At 38.8% G+C, this 19,956-nt stretch overlaps 2 protein-coding genes across 4 annotated transcripts in view; one reads left to right on the top strand and one right to left on the bottom strand.

Annotated features, from left to right (window-relative positions):
• The window catches only part of clcn2a (chloride channel, voltage-sensitive 2a), a 45,696-nt gene extending 41,684 nt beyond the window's left edge, over positions 1-4,012 (top strand). For both annotated transcript variants that reach the window (XM_042496982.2, XM_088085495.1), the window contains 5 exons: positions 458-526; positions 1,139-1,177; positions 1,270-1,374; positions 1,696-1,782; positions 3,136-4,012. In XM_042496982.2, the coding sequence (XP_042352916.1) occupies positions 458-526; positions 1,139-1,177; positions 1,270-1,374; positions 1,696-1,782; positions 3,136-3,651 (816 nt within the window). In that variant the 3' untranslated portion in view covers positions 3,652-4,012. The remainder of the gene's footprint in view (positions 1-457; positions 527-1,138; positions 1,178-1,269; positions 1,375-1,695; positions 1,783-3,135) is intronic.
• A 4,133-nt stretch (positions 4,013-8,145) lies between these two features.
• fam131aa (family with sequence similarity 131 member Aa) lies at positions 8,146-19,184 on the bottom strand. Of its 2 annotated transcripts, none has more exons than XM_088085691.1 (5): positions 14,532-14,719; positions 14,134-14,245; positions 12,865-13,041; positions 9,656-9,793; positions 8,146-9,509 (listed from the first exon to the last, which is right to left on the bottom strand). In XM_088085691.1, the coding sequence occupies exons 1-5, from the start codon at positions 14,592-14,594 to the stop codon at positions 8,959-8,961; spliced, it is 1,041 nt and encodes a 346-aa protein (XP_087941817.1). In that variant the 5' UTR covers positions 14,595-14,719; the 3' UTR covers positions 8,146-8,958. The 2 variants fall into 2 exon arrangements, with proteins under 2 accessions (XP_087941817.1, XP_042352915.1); XM_042496981.2 differs by lacking the exon at positions 14,532-14,719 and adding an exon at positions 18,838-19,184 and having other exon boundaries at positions 8,147-9,509.
• Positions 19,185-19,956: the final 772 nt, after the last annotated feature.

The raw sequence follows: 19,956 nt of genomic DNA, 5'->3' as shown, positions 1-19,956 counted from the left end.
TTCAACTTGCAGGTAAACAATTACTGGATCTTCCATAATCTTTAACTTTCTTTAACAACTTTATCCCACCAGGGACAATTAGTTAAGAGCAGCATGTTCAAACTACAAAAAAAATACACACAAAAAACACACATAGCAGCATTCACAATACACAAGCAGGAAAAGCAAAATGACACAAAGTGCTAGAAAAAAAAATGTTAAAATGTACGCTGTTCAAATACCTTTTTTTCTGGCAGTGTATCCAATGTTGCATTAACATTGGGGTTTCATGTACAGATTTTGTGCCCTCGCCTTCATCTTTGGTGTAGTAATTATACCCTTTCAGCAACATTGTGCTCACATCTCGGGACCTCTCCCAGTAGAAGTCAGACTGGGATCCAGTGTTGCGGGTAAAACTGTCCAGTTTCGCTGATGCTGTGTTAATGTTGTGTTGATGCCTTCTCTCCCCGGCTGGAAGAGCCCGGCTGGGCCGGCTCCTCCTGAAAAAAGAAAGCCCAAGCCCAAACGAGTGAGGATCTCCATGGCGGTAAGATTGTCTGCCGCCTAGAGACTGTTGCTTAGTAACCGTTGCCTTGCGACACACACGTAGTGAGTGCTGGACCAAAATATTTATGGTGCACCAGTCAAAGCATTAGAGTGGCTTTGCAGAGAGAGCAAGAGAAAGTGTGTGTGAAAGAGATGGGGCATTTTTTTATTTTATTTATTTTAAGAAGTAACAATTTCATCATGTTTTCAACATCAGCGTTAAAATGTTTCATCAGCTCTCACTCTGTTAGTGCTCGTTCTGCGTGTGGTGTTGTCATCGTGTGTTTTGGAGGATTTGTTTTGTGTTTCATTTGTCACAGTTAATGGTGTTATTGGTGTTGTCAGTATAGTTTTTTGGGTGCTGGGTTCACTGTTTCACCCATAAACCAAATGTTTCTCTCACCTTTACCTCTGAAACTCTTCCTGTAAGTTATTATTGGGTTACACTTCTGCATTTCACACACTACACTGACACCAACAAACAAATCACCCATCAGATTGCTGTGTTACGTGTATGTGTTTGTACACTATTTAGTGTACACAACTGTGTGAATCTTACTTTGTGTGTGTACAAACAGCGACAATGTAGATCTGACTCCATTTTGACTTTTAGGACTCTACTGAAGTGGAGGACTGCATGACCCCATCAGATGTGAGACCCACACTATCAAAAAAAGCACAAAAATGAGTTTTACAGCTCAAAAGTTGAGAGGTTTCAGTGTGTTGTCACCCGTCTCGTTGCAGATAGCAGAGTGGGAGGAGCAGCAGCTCGACGAGCCGGTGGATTTCAAGAACTGCAAGATTGATCCCGCTCCCTTCCAGCTGGTGGAGCAAACATCTCTGCATAAGGTTTAAACAAAATCCCCGATATAACATCGACCTTTATACCACAGTAGCCTGTTTTCTTCATCATTTGATATGAATATTAAAAAATAAATGTCCTGAAAGCTTTTATTTCACCACTGTTTTTTTTTATTTCATAAAGTGTATTTAGCAGTTACCTCATTTAGTCCTGTTACAAGTGGATCATTTAAACATTTTAATTTTTCTAACAGGCAAAACTATGTTGTCTGTTCCATATAATCATTTCTATAACCTTGATCTAAAATGCAAATGATGCCCCCCTCTGAGTCCGTATCCAGGCCATGACCCATCTCTTGTCCTCCACAGACTCACACTATCTTCTCTCTGCTGGGTCTGGATCACGCCTATGTGACCAGCATGGGACGTCTGGTTGGAGTGGTTTCTCTCAAAGAGGTGTGCATGTGTTTCCTTCAACTGTTCATATCCTGTGTATCAGCGTTTTCCAAACCTCTCCTCAGGTCCCACTGGATCTATAAAAAGTCTTAAATGGCATTTAGGTCAGAAGTCTTAAATTTGATTCAAAAAAATAGAATTTTATCTTGTTTTTTTAATGACATCGCGTTGTTAAATCGAAATCATGTAGCAGGTTTTCAGTTTTGTTTTCAGCACTTAAAAAAAAAATCGTCCAACTTTTGAACTTAAAAAAAAAAATTATTTTGTCCAAATGTTGATCTTACAACAAGGAACAATGTCGTCAAAATGTTTATTGAATAAACATTTTGACAAAATTGTTCCTAACCCTAAGTGATTGATGTGGGTTTATGTTTTGTTTTTTTCTTAAATCTTCATTATTGTAAAATTGGTTTTAAATTTATTTGAGTGTCATTCAAAAGTCTTAAATTTAACTTGTCTTAAGCTGCAGGAACTCTGACCATTTGTGCTGCATATTTTAGATCGCTCTCTGCTGTAACAGCTGAATTCAATGATCAGCTCGTTATCAAGCAGCTGCAGGAGTTCATAACGAGCTGATCATTTGAATCAGCTGTGTTGGAGCAGGGAGACGTCTACACCATGCCGAGTGGTACTTTGTGTGGTACTTAATTTTTTTGTCATCAAATTTTTATTGTTTAACATGGAAACAACCAACAAACACACTAATACAGAAAATAGATTATTGGGGTGAAAAGTGAGACATAGAAAAAAAATTGCATTCAGTTTTATATAAAAAAATATATATATATATATATATATATATAATTTAAAAAATGTATATAATATTTAGATATAATAAATAAAAAAGGGAAAAGAAAAATATCAAACTCGTGAAAAGCCAAAATAACAATAAAACATTTGAAAAATAAGATAACAACAGACGTATAAGGTCTATGACCCAGTGGTTGTGCACATAAGATCTTTCACTTTGTCAATAAGGGAGGCTCAGGCACAGATGGTTGACTGTTCAGCATTACGTATTTTTGCTGCTGACATCCTCATATATGTTTTATCCAAAAAAGACTGAAGCCAAAGATTCCGAAAGAGAGCATGAGGAGGCTGCTAACCGAGAGCTGACATTTTTGTTGCTGCTGTCAGGCCCACAGAAAGTGCACGCTTCACGTGAAATAAAAGATCTAGAGAGGAGGTATCATTCAGGACAAGTGGTACTTGAAGAGAGGTTTAGGAAACGCCTTTGTATTTGATCATTAATGCATTAATCACACAATGATTACCTTTTTTTACTTTTTACCTTCTGTTTTCTTCACCTCTTTCGCTCTTGTTGTCGTGCCGGCTGTGGCTCTGTGTCTCCAGCTGCGTAAGGCCATTGAGGGCTCCGTGACAGTGACTGGAGTGAAAGTGCGCCCTCCTTTGGCCAGTTTCCGAGACAGTGGGAACAGCACAACCGTATCCGAAGTAACAGAGCTACACAAGCTGTGCATCCGCCACAGGGGGCTCTCGTTGCCACGGGAACCCAACCCTCCAGATGTGGAGGAACAGCCAGATCTCCCGTACAAAGAGATCCCCGTCAACTTCTCGGACCAAACAAATTTACAGTTTGAAACATGCCCCGGGGACGTCTCGAGTCAGTCGTCGGAGTTGGTGCTCCAGGAGAGCCCGTCGTTCACCGAGGACCAATCAGAGTTTACCTTTGACTGCAGCCCCTCCCACACTGAGGAATCAGAGCTGGCCTGTGACTATGACCCCCCCAGCCACACTCCCGAGCCGGACGCCTCGGAGCAAGAACAGGGGAGTCCGTGTCTGAACAAGGACCAATCAGAACCTGAGGGAGAGGGTGGCCCCGCCCACACTGAGGATCAATCAGAATGATCAGAGGGGATCCATACCGTCGCCTCGTGAATGTTGACGTTTCTTACATTTGTAGAGGTCACTCTCACCTCCGAGTCCAGCCTAGATACCCGTGTTTCTAACGTTGTTGTGGCGTGAGTGAGCGAGTGAGAGTGAATGAGTCGGTTCATTTTTGTGTTTCAAACTCTGTAAATGCCTGTTTTAAAAGATAAAGCTGGTTTGATTTGATATTTTGTTTTACTGTCAACAAACTCCATGAAAAGGCCAAACCAACAACGGGTTTGTGTCTTTCTTTGTTCCCGATGGTTTCACACACTGAAGTCTTTTTAAAGGGAGCATAACTACACACACACACATATATATATATATATATATATATATATATATATATATATATATATATATATATATATATATTATGTTAAAATGCTCAACTTTACTGCAGAAATAAACACGTTCATATGTTTAGGTTTCAGTTTCAGTTCAATATTAAATTGTAAGGTTTTGGTGAAAAGACATTTCAGTTACCATTTCAATAAATATCACGTACCCAAAGAGAAAGACTTAGTTTGGATTGTTGACAGTAAGAAAATATAGAAAATTACCAGCTGTATCTTTCAAGTTTGTGTGTGTGTGTGTGTGTGTGTGTGTGTGTGTGTGTGTGTGTGTGTGTGTGTATTTGAGAGAGAGAGAGACTTTTTGAAACTTTCCTTGCTATGCTCATATCTGGTCCAGACTCTTAAACATAATTTGGGACTTTGTGCCAAAATAACATCCAGTAAACATTATTTCAGTTTCATTACAAGTAGAGAAAAAAAGTCACCTACAAATAACGGAGAGAGGGCAATAAAGGAGCATATGATGTCGACGAAAGCACAGAAGAACAAAGAAAATTATTCTCATGAGCACATGATGGTATGAATTCAAACTACTACCTATTATTAGCACGGGTCTAATACTTCAGAGGGCCAGAGTTAATGGCTAAAAATATTAAAGGTGTACCATGCAGGAATAGCTGGTTACTATTTGTGAATAGTATTGTCAGCAAGGGTTAGGGTTAGTGCTACGGGAGCAAATAAGTGAAGTAAATATTTAAACCTCAACAGTCACTGAATATTTAACACCGAGATGTAAACACCACTGAATTCATAGCACTGAAATGTTTTAATTTGAAAACCATGCATCTGAATTTACTTATTCTGAATCCATTCAATTCTTTGATACATTATCTGTGTCCTGTTCAGGGTCCACAGGGGACTGGAGCCCGTCCCAGCTGACTTTGGACGAGGCGGGTTACAACATGGACGCGTCGCCTATTTCAGGGCTGACACATAAGCTGTGTTCAAAACCGTTCCCTATCACGGAAATCGTGCACCATAAAGTGTTTTTGTCATTTTGTAAAAGTGTTTGGATTCTCAACAGTTTATTTCATTCACTATACAGTATAGTGCACTGTGAAATACCCACAATGCAACAATATGATGTACCCTACATTTTACTCCCATATACCACAATGCAACGCGGTCATGTATTTCCAAATGAGTGAGTGAGCGGTTTCAAACACAGCTATAGAGCCCTCACATCCACACCTACAGGTAATTTAGAGTCGTCATTTAACCCGGCCACCGGAGAAGCCGGAGAACCTGGACAAAACCCACACTGACACGGAGAGATCATCTAACAGTGCTGCCCACTGTGCCGCCCCTCTTTGAAATATATTTAGGTTGCTCCAAATTTGATTGGTCAGAGATTTCAAATAGTAACACGTGGGCTATCCAGGACAGGATTAGGCATTAGGACCAATCAAATGTGACTGATTTTCTGTTTGAATTTCTTTATTTCTTCAAAATTATTATTCTCATATTGGATCTCAATTCTTGAAAAATAGCAACAAAACAACAATGATAATGTTCAAATTCACATTTTGAGATTGCCATTCAAGAAATTTCACATTCAAATTTCAAAAAGGTAAATTCAGAAAAAAAAAAATACATTTGGATACATGGTTTTCAAAATAAAATATTTTCATACTCTGAATTCAGTGGTGTTTAAATTTAAAATACATGTGTCTCTTATTTGCTTCCATCAAGTTAAGGCCAACCCCAGATTCACTACGCTTGCTGTTTCGCCTTGCTTTATTTATTTTTTACTTTTTATGTATTTTTTGTGCGGTCTCGTAATTTTCGTACCTTCCTCTTGGATGCCTGCTGCTCATAGTCTGGCGCCTGGTTGCTATCTTTTTAAAAAGTCCCAGCCAGGGCAGAGTCTCGCGCTGAGAAGGCGAAAAATACTCTTGTAGTGGGTCATAAGTTTGAATAAGTCTTTTTTTTTCTTTAAGGAAAGTCCTGCATAGTACACCTTTAAGATACAATGTTGTTGGGCATATGTTGGCTGATATGCAATAAATTTACAGTAATAATGGAGTAAAAGGTGGTTTAACAGCAACCGCGCCATTAGTTTGTCCAGACTTCATCGTTAACAAGGCATTATTGTTTCTTTGTTTTGTTTTTTTCTTTTTACTACCAATCATTGGTGTCCACATCAGCCCCCGAAATCTCTAAATCCTCTGAGATCTACTGTTCGAAGGCAGCTTCAGTTCCAAAGGTCCACAGAGCTTAGCACAGGGCTCCGAATAATGGTGAAGCACATTGTAATTACCATGAGTATAATTTACTGCACATGTAGCCTTGTTTGGCTTTTAAGGGGCTGATTCAATAAGGGCAACTGTCAGTCTTGAACTGCCTCGACATTCTGTGCTACGTGACTTTTATTGCGTGTTTAACGTGTTTCTAGCATGATAAAGGAACAACACTTGAGCTCTGAGTGAGAGGAAGAAACCGGCTGTTGTACAGAGCGCACAAACACACACACACACACACACACACACATACACACACACTTATACGCACATGTGTATGCGGCCTGTAGATATTAACACCGTGATATGTTCCACGTATCTTTATGAAAGTACATTTAATCCAGCCTGGCCTCCAATGCAATGTTGAGAAATGTAACTAAGCACAGTGATAACCCACAAACTGTTGTAGAGCAAAAGTGTGTGTGTGAGTCCTTGTTACGAACATCACATGGATGTAAGTATTTTTAGCTTCATGCAGCAATTTTTGAGCCATGTTTCAATCTTATGTGACGTCATCGCAGCACACCAGCTCATTTTTTGTCTGCGTAAACATTTGTGCAACGATTTATTAACGTCTTGACTTTTAGTTTGCATATAGAATGTGAAGTAGTGCTCGCCATATAAGATAAGGAGTTTAATGTAGAGAGTGTCTAAGCTAATTTGCAGCGTATCTAGTTAAGCAATAAGTCTGTAGTATCTCCCTTTATATGGCAACTGGCCTGTATATGCTTTGTACATATGAACATACACGGAGAGATCTACGTACATGCTTTTGTACATAGGAGAATTATGCATTTGAAATCCAACAGCCATCGTTATTTTTCAGAGGACATGAAATTGTTTTTGTACATGAGTGAATGATTAAATTATAAAACACCTTTAAAAGAGAAGTTGTGTTTCTTCCTCGTGTGTTCAGTTTGTGTTTTTTATGCCTTTTAATGTTTTCATTATGTGTTTTTTTTATGTTGTCAGTCCCATTCTTGTGAACGTGATATTTCAAGAACGCCTTAGGGACATTTCTTCAAATTTGGTACAAACCTTCACTTGGACTCAGCGTTGAACTGATTCAGTCTTCGTCTCATTCATTTGAATGCAATATCTCAAGACCTTGAGGGAGTTTCCTTAAATCCTGGATTTCAGTTTTTTTGTGCTGCGTTCAGATGAATTTCACAAGCTGTTTCAGCCTCTGAAACCTGAGCAAACTGGTTTGATTTCTTTCAGAAACATGGGGGAAATGTCCCACAAATTGGAAAAGATTAGTTAACAGTGACATGGAAATTCCCTAAAGTTTAGGATTGTTAGAATATCATGCAAAAATAAATTAATAGGAAAAAATTGTCCAGAAAACTATATTTGTAACTATAATAATTTAAACCCCCCCAAAAACCTCTTTTGGAGTGGTTTTCTTGTTCGTTTTTGGGTTGTTTTTTTTTTTACTACCCCCCCAGCCCGTCATAAGAATGAACTGATTAAGATTTGGTGATCAAAGGTCAAGGTCACTGTGACCTTGTGTCTGTCTCATTTCTTGTGAATGTGATATCTAAAAAACATCTTGAGGGAATTACTTCAAATTTTAGCATCAGCATCCACTTAGACCGAACAATGAACTGATTAGAATTTGGTGGTCAAAGGTCAAGGTCACTGTGACCTCACAAAACATAACTCAAGAATTCATTCACAAATTGTGACAGCATTTCACATAAATGTCATATCGAATATAATGATGAAGGTTTGACATTTTATATTCAAAAGGTCAAAGGTCAACTATACTGTGACACAACAATGTTCTAAAAAAAAACATTTTCTGGCAATTACTCAACATTATAACTTATAAGGGAGACATTTGTTCAGACAGTGAATTGGTGACACTGATCTTGAAACTGTGCTGACTGTATAGAGGGGAAAAAAGACAAAAATCTTCTTTCAAAAAAAGTCATATTTATATATATGCAGGACATTCAGACATTCAGTATCAAACATAGCCCGACCCACATGACACTGCATGACCCAGAGAAAACAACACTACAAAATATCCATAGAAAACCAATGCAACACATGACTCTTCACAGAAATGTACAAAACTGAGTTTGAACAACAGCTTTACATTCTGGTTGAACTCTTCAATCAATATATATATATATACTGTTTACAGCAGCGATAAACGGTGGAGCGAGATCAGTACATGGAAGGCCTGGAGGATGAGAGACAGAAGGCAGCGAGTGGAGATGATCGGAGGGTGAGGTGAAGAGAGGTTAAAGGGACACTTCACCCCAAAATCAAATTGTTTTCCTCTTGCCTGTAGAGGCAAAAAAAAAATGATTTATCAATCTAGATACGATTGGTGGGCGTAGTTCGATTGAAAGAAAATAAATCCTACATGAAACTGCTAATGGCAAGCCCTGTGGGTTATCTTGAGTAAGGGAATCATGGTTTCTAGAACGAGACATTGCTGTTTAGTTTCCCCTTTTTTTTCCTTGTTCCATCATCGAGATCGCGAAATCTCCTCGGCTGATATCTCCAACACTCTGCAGCTTGCACTAAAACCATCTAGATTGATAAATAGAGCTACAGGGAAGACGAAAAATGGTTTTATTTTAAGGTGAACTGTCCCTTTAAGAGTGAAAGCAGAATAGATGATGTCATATCCAGAATCAACACGGACCCAAAGAGACATAAAGATGGACAACACATCACATCAAATACTCTTTCTTCTCCTCGACTTCATCCCTCTCCTCCTCTTCATCGAAGGACGCCACTCCAGAAGAAGCCCGGTCGGAGAAGAAGCTTCTCCGGCTGGAATGCCACATTCGAAAATCGTGAAACACGCTGCCTTCCTCTTCCTCGTCCTCCTCGTCCTCCTCTCCAGGCGACTCAGAGTGAGAGGTGGAGTAGCAGGAGTCAAACCTGCTGCTCCTGGCCCGAGGCCTCCACTCAGGCTTGTGGTGGACGCAGACCTCACTGCGCTGCTCCTGCAATAGAGGCGGCTGCTCCTCGTGACCATCCAGCCTCTCTTCTTCCTCCTCCTCCTCCTCCTCCTCCTCCTCCAGGAAGGGACTCAAGCAGTCGCTGGGTAAAGTAGGTGAATTGGTCTGGGATGAATGTGGGTCACTGTGAGATGAAGGCCTTCCACAGAGCAGGCTGCTGCTGCTGGAGCCAAGGTGACTGTCGGAGGGCGGGGCCTCGCCGGCTTCAACCTCAGGCTGGCACGGCGCTTCGGTGATAGGACTGGATGTGGCGGCGTCTGAGGGAGGAGCAAAAAATCAGAACACCTGGAGATGGATGGATAATCAGGGAGGGGGATGGGAAGATGAGGCGCTCTGTAAGCGAGGATGCAGAAATGGAGACGATGGGTGATGAAATGGACAAAAAGGAGGCGGCGGTGGATACCTGAGCCCTGACTGGAGAAGATTTGAGTCTGTCCGTTGACGTTTGAGTCCTCATCGTTGGAGTCTTCCTCCTCATCGTCATCTATAGACGCCCAGGCACGCAGCTTAGCCTCAGCGATGGCAAACTGTTCAGCCACTCCTATAGAGAGACGAGTCCAATCAATGAATGCAGTGGTTTCACAACTTTGTGAATTTGATTGTCTTTCCAAAAGGTTTATTTTTTTCTCCTCTTAAAGGTCCCAACACAAAATCTGGCTTATTGCTCGACTGAACTTGCCAGTATCTAAAACCTTTGTGGTAGGGTAATTCATGACTTTTTCCTTTCTTCTAATTTGTTTCTACTTTTTCCATGCATTTTTCTAGATTGTATGTTTTTGTTATAAGTTTTTTTTAATAATTTGTGATATGAATTTGATATAACTTTTTATGTGGTGTTCAGTTTTTCCTTGTATCGTATTGCTTTTGTTGTTTATGGTTTCTGATCATGGAGACTGACAATCAAGCTGATGACGAACACCTGAGAGATGAATGTGTTTGTGTCTTTTCATTGTTCTGCTTTGCGATGATGATTTGAAAATGCCTGACGAAGATCTCTGTTAGATCAAAATGTTGTAAAGTTAGCATTTAATGGGTGAATCTTTTGTTTGATTCTTTTGTTCCAGTTAAACCAAAGAGTGATTTTTAAAAATATATACTGGTATGTACCATTTTTTCCTTCCTGATACAGATTCTGATACCTGAACTTTCATATCAATCGATATCTAGTACTGATACAATAGCATTGGGTAAAATAAATAAATAAATAAATAAATAACAGCTGTGTACTACTAACCTATTTCAGAAACAATAAGCTAATTTAAAGAAAAAAAACAAAGATGGAGGCCATTTAAACTAGTTTCTAAACCACAGTGTGCTGGGGGTCTTTAAAGAAAATGAACAGAGTACTTTGATCTTGTATATGACATTATTGACTTTGGTGGATATTAAAGTTCATTAATAAATTATATTGTACTAATATTTGATCCAGCATTATAGGCAGGATTGGAGGTATTTCTGATTCTAATATTGGAGCAACTCTATATGTTTTATTAGAACTTAAAGATTTAAACATTTCTAATAATAACAAAAACAAATCTACAGGAAAGAAAAAACAATAACTGCTAAATGTGTTTTTTCTTCTGCTTTGACATTTTGCTAATAATCTCCTGATAGCTTATACAGTATTTGTTGTGTGACTCATTAGAGCAGAGATGAATCACTCATTTAATGTATTTGACAGAGTGAAACCAGAGAAATGTGATTGCTCAGGTGTTTTTGTCAGAACGTCAACCCTGTCTTCTATCTCTCTTTTGGGAGTTCATTTGTTTCCATTAAGCCGGGTTGTGTTTGTTTTGTTTTGTTTTGTTTTGTTTTGTTTTGTTTTGTTTTGTTTTGTTTTGTTTTGTTTTGTTTTGTTTTGTTTTGTTTTGTTTTGTTTTGTTTTGTTTTGTTTTGTTTTGTTTTGTTTTGTTTTGTTTTTTGTTTTGTTTTTTGTTTTCCTTTGTTTTGTTTGTTTTGTTTTGTTTTGTTTTGTTTTGTTTTTGTTCTTTTTACATTTTTGTTTGTAAAATGTGTTTTTTATTATTTCAATCTGTTTTAGGAACAGGCTACATTCATTCCCCCAATAAAAAAAACATGTACATAGCAGGGGACCTTTTACTTTAAAATAATTTTTAAAAAATTATTTTATTTCAATCAGTTATTTATTAACTTTGGAGTACTTTTACATTTTTTTATTTTTATTATTTAATTTTATTTATTGATTTATTTTTACTTTGACAGATTGAGAGACATTTACACCATAAATTGATGCAAACTGAAGCATAAAAAGTCACCAGAATATTGGTAATTAAGTGTTTGGTGCTCAATATTTTGCTGGTGGAGGACCCTGAAACATGTGTCCCCACCATTATTGAAATAAAACCTGCGCCACTGATTGTCAATCAAGTATCAGAAAATTGTGGAAAAACACCTAACACAGTTTCCTGTAGCCCAATGTTACATCTTGCTCGTTTGTCTGACCACCAGTCCAAAATGCAAAAATATTCAGTTTGCAATCATAGAGAGCAAAGAAGACCCCCCCCAAATAATAATATTTGATATTAGGAAAATGTTTTGCAAAAGTTACTATAACAATAAATTGATTTTTTTCAGCTAAGTGTCAAAAAGTGTCCTTTTTTCAGAACGTTTATCAGAGCGTGCAGATAAAAAAGACTTTATGATGTACAGTCACTGTGTGCCCCCCTCTCTCTCTCGATCAAACCACGTCGATGTCACCGATGCCAGAGAGGATGAGTCACAGCTGAACAACAGGAGCTGCTGTACCATTGGTGGGCAGTGAAGTGTTGTGGGAGAGTGTCTAATAGGCCACCATCTGCTGCCAAGTCAAGCCGTCACCCAAGAGACAGCGCAGTGGGCGGAGCGGACCACTGACATACAGGAGTTTTAGGGGATTAGGTGCATGACAGAAGGTGGGAGCCTGCCAGGAGGTGACGCTGCAGTTAAACCGAGCTAAGTAAGAGGACGCACGTGCACACTCAAACAGATACCAGCTAGTTAGTCAGTAAAAGCTGGCCGCAAAACTCATCTAAAGTTCACAGATCTGAATACCTGCAGCTATAGGCATGGGGCGACATGAAAACCTCATGTCACAGTTATCCTGGTCAAAATAATAGCAATATTATCCTGCTGATCATCAAAATATGGTAAAATGGCGCTAAACACACTGCAATGACTGGACCCTTTTTGAAAAGATACAAATATTTTTTTTAGCCTGGTGGACGTCACAAGAATCCCAGCAAGCTTTGTGCATCGAATCAGGCGTATAGTGGGCATACATCATAAGAAAGTAACTCTAAACACAAAGCTTTTTACCTGTGTTTATTTTTGAAAAGAGACTGCATTTATTCAACAAGCTGAAACTGTACAATTCTTGTGAAAATTGCCGTAATTTTGAAAAAACACAAAGCATGTAACAATGGTAAAGTAATATGCCGTCCCTTAATGTTTGCGTTTTTTGAGGTTGGTGTGTATGGAGCCCCTTTTGGCATTTATTGTTGGTGGTCCAGCAAGAAACGATATTCACGATTATCCCGATTATCCCGATTATGGAAATTTCTGTTGTGTTTTTCAATGCAACTCATGATAAAATCATATATTGTTTATCTCTACCTGCAGCAAACCGGGCCTCCTTCTCCCCCTCCGTCAGACGGCAGTAGGAGCTGAAGTGTGCGGCTGGCGGGGGGTCTGTAGGTTTGGGCCAACCTTTCCACTCAATGAGGTGAGCGACCCGACCCTGAGCCAGGGAGGTGGGCTTCGTCACATGATCCCTCACTGCCTGAGAGATACCTGCACACAGAGAGGTCAAAGGTCAGACTCTGAAGATGTAACTCAAGACATTTAATCTTTTTCTTTAAAAAAAAATATATTTATATATATTTATTACACTTTTTTAAATATACAACACAGAACAAAACAGCTTGGATATGACATGACAAAATAAAATGAGCAGCTCATATAAAAAAAAAAGGGAATTATATCTACAACATAGAGGCAGCAAATAAATAAACAGATAGCAAGGTCGCATGAAAACTGATTTGCAGGACACTTACAGAGGCTGCCTAAGCTGATTTAATATGGATGAATATAAGATGACAGCATAGTCCCAATGTTCTTTAACCCTTTGAAACCTGAGCAAATTGTCTCGATTTCTTTCAAAAACACAGAAAGAAGGCAATGAGCAAATTCACAAGAAATGGCCCAAATAATGAGCAAGAAATTAGTAAAAAATGAGAAAATCGAAATCATCTGGAAATAAGCAAAAACAGTAATATTAAAAAAAGGACAAGGAAATTACCTTAAGAAAGTTAAAAAAAAAAAAAACAAACCCAACACACACACACACACACACACACACACACACACACACACACACATTCTCTACAATAATATGAAACATATTATTATAAGAATTATAAGCATTTTTTATAAGCGTTTTCTCAACATTTTTCCTCTTTCTTTTTGACATCATCATAACATAAATTCCATCCTCACAGCTAATTTTCATGTCACTTTCTTGTCACCTTTACATATATTTTTTTCAATTTTCCTGACATTACTTGCCAAGTTGCATATTGCCTTTTTGCCGTGTTTTCAACTCAAACCATTTTGAGGTTTCAGTGCTTTTGAAAGGCGTCTTAACGTAGCACAACAAAGCTGGTGTCCATCCGGATTGTAAAGGGTTAACAAAGGGTCCGAAACTTTGTAAAAAGCATGCAGCGATAGAATTATCCATGACTTTTTTGTTGGATCAGCATCCTTGATCCAAAAGAGTAAAATATTTTTTTCCTGCCAGCAAAGGTCAATAGATTGAAGGGCCTCTTGTGTTTGATGTTTAATCATTGAAAAAAAAAAGACTTTTAAAAAAAGCAAAGTTATTACCATTCAAGGAGGATCTGGCAAGCGCTGCAAACTCCTGGATGCCAACACCTTTCCTCGAGTCTGCCGGAGATTTTCCTGACTTTGGAATCATTTCACTCTCCTCGAATTTCACCTGCAAGACAGATTACATTTTTGTGTTGCACCAAATGAATGAAAGCAGCGAAAGCTCTGTTTTTTCCACATCTGTGTGTCACATCCAGCACTTGTCAGCTTATCTCCACAAAAAAGGAAATGTTTACTTTGTCAATATTTACACTGTGAAAAACATTCTAATAGCATCTCAATGAAAAGCTCAAAATCAAATATGAATCACAGGATAAACACACGGCTGCGGCTTCCTCGCCAAAATAAATGCGTCCTCCCAAACAGAGATCTAAAGTGCTTTTAAAAAAACCTACCTCTTCCTCTCTTTGTCTCTCCCTTCTCTCTCTGCTCCTGGATCTCACCCTCATCGTGAACATGCAGAGATGGTGTCACAGCGCAGAGAACCAGCACAAATAAAAGTCACAGCTTGGGTTTACTGGTTTAAACCACCGGGCAGACAAGCAAACAGCTATGCCCTACATTTACTGCACAGATGCTAAAGCCACAGTAAGCCGGTGAAACCGGTTAGAATGGTTGGGATTGAGGGAGGTGAGACAGCTGAGGGCAGCGGTGACCACGCGTCGGGGGCAAACATATGGCGTGTGACCAGCTCCAGTAAGCAGCTCCAGCCAGGCCTGCTCACCCCAAAGCTGCTGATCCCTATTAAAAGTGATATTGCTACCTAACTTTACTACACGTCTAAAACAAACACACATATGTCCAGTAGATGTAGTGGGTCACCTACATCTAGTAGGAATGTGATGTTTTTCAGGGCAGGTGAGTGTCTGAAGGAGCAGCAAACACAGCTCTGAGCACATGTGTGAGTTGACAGATATCTTTAAGCAGATTGGCTCCCAAAGCAGCTAAGAAAGAAGAAGTGGTTAGAGGCTTACGTTAAAGTCAGAAATGACAGTAAATGTGTGTCAGAGGCACAAAGACGGGCAGGGAACTGGAAGGCAGCGATATGTTGGTGCAAACAGCTCTTACAGCTCTGCAACTCTCCTCTGAGGCGAGCTTCTGCTGCAAAAAAACACACCTGAGAGCGCTGCGGACGTCATTCATGCTCAATACTGATAAACACGCCACATGTTGGACATGTGGCACTCTGCTCAGCTCCCCTCCTGAGTCTCACGCACATGGATTTCGGCACCTCTTAAATCATGTTGACAAAATAGACACACCTTATGGAAATCAGCTTTTACTCTGAGGTGCTGTGGGTTACATGGGGGTCATATGCCAGTTAGCAGCGTTTGTCATCACCTTACACACTGTATAAAAGCTTCCCTCCCCAACCTCTTAAGTTCGTGTCCTCTGGGACAGTGGTTTCCAACTGGTCCAGTCACTCAGTCATTATTTCAAGGTCCACACATTCGATAAATTACCGGCTATTAAATTTTATTTTACAAGATGTAAACAACACGTCGGCTAAGAACACAAAGACATAAAAGGTTTTGCAAGAATCAACAGACACTGCACTTCAAAATAAAAGCTCTGTGATGGAAATTCACTATACTTCAAAATTAAGTTTTTTTTACGAACTTGACACATTCACAAGTCACTTGCAGCCCATTCAGAATGGACCTGTGACCCACTTTAGGACCCTGACCCACCAGTTGAGAACCGTTACTCTATTCACTGATGATAGAGGGGGTGAACAAAAACGGGTGAGGCATTTTTTTTAAGCACTGCTGATTTTGTTTTTTATTTGGCTTATGGGAGAGACATTTATAATTTCAGAGCCCCAAAAGTGGGTTTTAAATATATGATTTCTAAAAAAAAAAAAAACACCTCCAAAATAACACCATTTATCATAGCCAGAAACTGTGAAATATGGTTATTTATGGTCGTGGGAGGGTCGTGCATTTTCTCCAGCCACTCATGAAGGCTCAAGGAAAAATATTTTTAGCACTGGGGAGGGTCTTGATATTAAAAAAAACCTATTGTCTTAGTCTTAAAAAAACGAAATAAAAATACAGTTCCTAAAAACAAAGTCATGTTTGATTTACTCTTAGATAAAGGTTTGGGGAAGAAACTAGGAAAAATTTGAGAAAAGTAAAAAAAATGTGTACAAAGATGTGTAATGTAACAATGTTTTCCTCTTTCCTCTCCTGGTTACCCAATGCAGAGGTCGCGAACCTCCGCTATAAAAAGTATGTAGGTCACATCCCCGTCATCTGGTTTAATGGTCTTCATTGAGCTGCTGATGCAGTAATCTGTTTTAGTCAACAGACAAACATTTAATCAACAACTATTTTAATAACTGGTTTGAGTCGTTTAAGGTCCGGTCTGTAAGATGTAGCAGGATATATTGGTAAAAAGTGAAATATAGTATAATTTCTTTAGTGTTTAATCACCTAAAAATAAGAATTGTTGTGATTTCGTTACTTTACAGTGAGACGTGTATATCTAAATAGGCGGCGGGTCCTCGTCTGCGGATATTATCATGTTGCACCGCTATCTTTCTGCAGTAGCCCAGAAAGGACAAACCAAACACTGGCTCTGGATAGGGCCATTTGCATTTTTGCATCGGCCACTGCCGTTAACAGCCCTGCTGCAACAAGCAATGACGGAAAACCAGGAGATGTTTTAGCAAAAAGTGCAATTTCTCTGTATTTGTTTATTTTTCTATATATTTTCTTTTTAATGAAGCCACATTAATGAAGTATTGATTTGTTGCTTGTCCCTCATGTTCTTGGGGTTATAGCGGAGGATGGGGTTAGATTTAAGTTGTATTTGTACACTGAATTGGTGTATTATTTCTGTTAATTAATATAAACATTTCAAGTCATACAGAAAGAAAAAGTAAAATTTCCAGTGTCACAAATATGATAATTTTCTGGTTTCTTTATTCGTCTATGACAGTAAACCAAATATCTTTGATTTGTGGACAAAACAAGACATTTGAGAACGTCACGGTGGATTTTGGGAAACACTGATCAACATTTTTTCACAACTAAATGATTAACCCTTTGAAACCTGGCTCAACAGTTTCTTGTGCTGCATCTAGATGCCTTTAACAGGCTATTCAACCCTTTGAAGCATGAGCAAATTGGTTTGGTTTCTTTCAAAAACGTGGGGGAAAGGTAATGATCAATGTCCCGTAAATTGCAAGAAATTGGTGAAAGGTGATGAAGAAAATGACCTAAAAATTAGTTTAAAAAAAGGGGGGAGAATTGTGACAAAGTCATCAAAAAAACTATGGAAAGATGGCCAATAAACTATACTTATAATCACTATAACTATTTGTTTAAAATCATGTAACAGAAAAACTGAACATATATATTTAAATTTTTAAAAACTTTTTAAGACCAATTTTTTGTTTTAATTTTTTACTATTCTTTTTTGCTTATTTTCTGGTAATTTTTAACTTTTTATTTATTTTTGTGTGTTCTTAAGTCGCTCGAGAAAAATAATTATATTATACTTACATACTCTTATTTAAGTAGCATTTCAAAATAGAGCATTTACTTGTATTAGTATATGTTAACAATGTGGTAGTAGTACTTTGACTTAAATAAAGGATACTTCACCACTGGTGCAGAGTGTAAAAAAACAGAACACTAAATATGAAACTGGTACTAAACTTGATTTTAGAGCTCCATCAGGAGACATTGTGCTGCAGCACTCAGCTTCAGGAATGCCTTCACATATCATCTGTGGTATTTTTAATTAAATAAGCTCTGTTGAGGATTATACTGTCAATTGCTGCATCCAAACTGATTAATGCACTGGTTTCAGCTGTAGAGATTTTTGTGGTATCTATCATTTTATATTGAATATTTTTGTGTTTTTCACTGTTGATTGAACAAAGACATTTGCAGACATCACAAAAAATCAGTATTTCCTAACCTTTATAGACTAAATTATTTATAGAAGAATAATTGTTTCCCTGATATTTGCCCCTTTTTCTTTTTCTTTTTTTAAACCAGTACACCTGCACATGATTTGGCCTCCCTGGAGCAGTTAATTGTATAATGTTTTGCTTTTAAAAACGTCAACATGCTGATTGCCAGCTGACAAATGCTGCTATTGGCATTCACCCTAATAACAACATGTGCAGCAGCAGCGTTTGCAAGTGTGATCGAGTTGCTTGATAAAGTCCCCTTTTTCATTAATTGTTTGGATTATTTTGTCCACCCCCTGCAGAGGCAGACAGATGTGTGCCTTTTTGACACGAACACGTCCAGCAGGATGATCGTCTGACATGCACACAGCCGCTGAGGTGACTTATAGGACCAACAAGTGGGATCGAGTTCAGCCAGTTTAACTGCAGCCAAACATCTTGGATCTGGATGGAGGGAGCTGCAGTGCTCGTGTGATGACTTGTTTTTTTCTCTAGAAATTCAAGCAACAGAAGCGACACGCTGACGGCTGAATAACACATCACCCCGCCATTGATGGGTGCAGGCCTGTAGCCTGCAATTATGGGGAAAATAACGCACGAGAGGCGCGGATGCAGCAGCGGGTCTCCTGGCAACCTCTGAAGTCTCCATCTGCATACCAATAGCTCCGTACCTGCATCGGATAAACATGCCAAGAGCTGCGTGCCCTTTCTTTGCACCTTCACGGCTCTAACGATGCTCATGCGCCTGTAATGATCCTCTCTCTCGCGGTACCTACCTGTAAGTCGGACCGCGGCGGCTCATGATAATGCGCTTAATTGTCTCCAATCCGATCAACAGATGATAGCGCGCGGTTTGTGCCCGTGCAGCAGCCTCTGCAGTGGATCATTAATGCCACTCAGCCGGCGGAAACATCTTCCTAACTCCAGCATCAGGTCTTCGGCACACACGCACCATTTGTTGCTCGGTATATGGGTTACATAGGCTGTCCAAATGTCGCCCGATGGCAAGCGTCATCAACGCAAGGCGGTGTCACATCCCATCTCCCCCTCCTCCTCCTCCTAATAAACCAAGATCAAGATACAGTAACCTGCAGCTTTGGCCCCCAAAAACACTGCAGCTCAATTTTTACTTAGTTGTCTCGCATTTATTTGGTAAACAGACTCAATATGACGCATGCAGGGTGCACGTGTGGTTTATGTGTGGAAATTTACTGCAGTGTGATATCAAGAAAACACTGTAAGGATCCAAAAATAATTTAAAACAGACTGCCATCATGCTTATATGAGTCTATGTGTCCAGTTATATAGTCAGCAATAGACTTAGAGATAAAAACATGCATAGTAATAAAGTCTTGATAAACTGGGTTAAAGGGGAGACAACTCCAGAAAGACCCACACTGTCTGTGTTGGTTTAATTAAACACCAGTTTTGGGAGTAGGTTACAGTAATGAAATTACAAATAAATGTAATTGTTATTAGTTACAGTTACTGAGAAAAAAAAATGTAATTAAATGACACTTATGAATCTAAATGTTGGTGATTAAAATGGGTTACATATGAAAACAAATATTTTTAGTACACAGTTTATATGTTAAATAAAACATCCATTCTGTTGCTTTACATCTTTTTGTCGTACAGGAATGCCCTCCTCCTCCAAAATTAATCAAATGTAATATGTTTCATTACTTTAATGAAGTAATTAAAATAGCTATGTAACTTATTAAATTAACAGGGTAAGTAGTAATCAGTAAACTATTACATTTCAAAGACACTTAGTTGTTTCAACACACAATGATGCTGTTATAGACAGAGATTAGGACATCTTATTATTGTTAAGTATTACAACTTATACTGACATATTCTAACTGATCCCAACTGTTTTGCCAGTGCCCCTA

This window comes from Plectropomus leopardus, chromosome 12 (genome assembly GCF_026936395.1).
Source record: "Plectropomus leopardus strain MGB_pleo_1.0 chromosome 12, ASM2693639v1, whole genome shotgun sequence".
NCBI lineage: Eukaryota > Metazoa > Chordata > Actinopteri > Perciformes > Serranidae > Plectropomus > Plectropomus leopardus.
The sequence above is the reverse complement of the archived record's forward strand: the minus strand, read 5'-3'. Positions and strand labels throughout refer to the sequence as shown.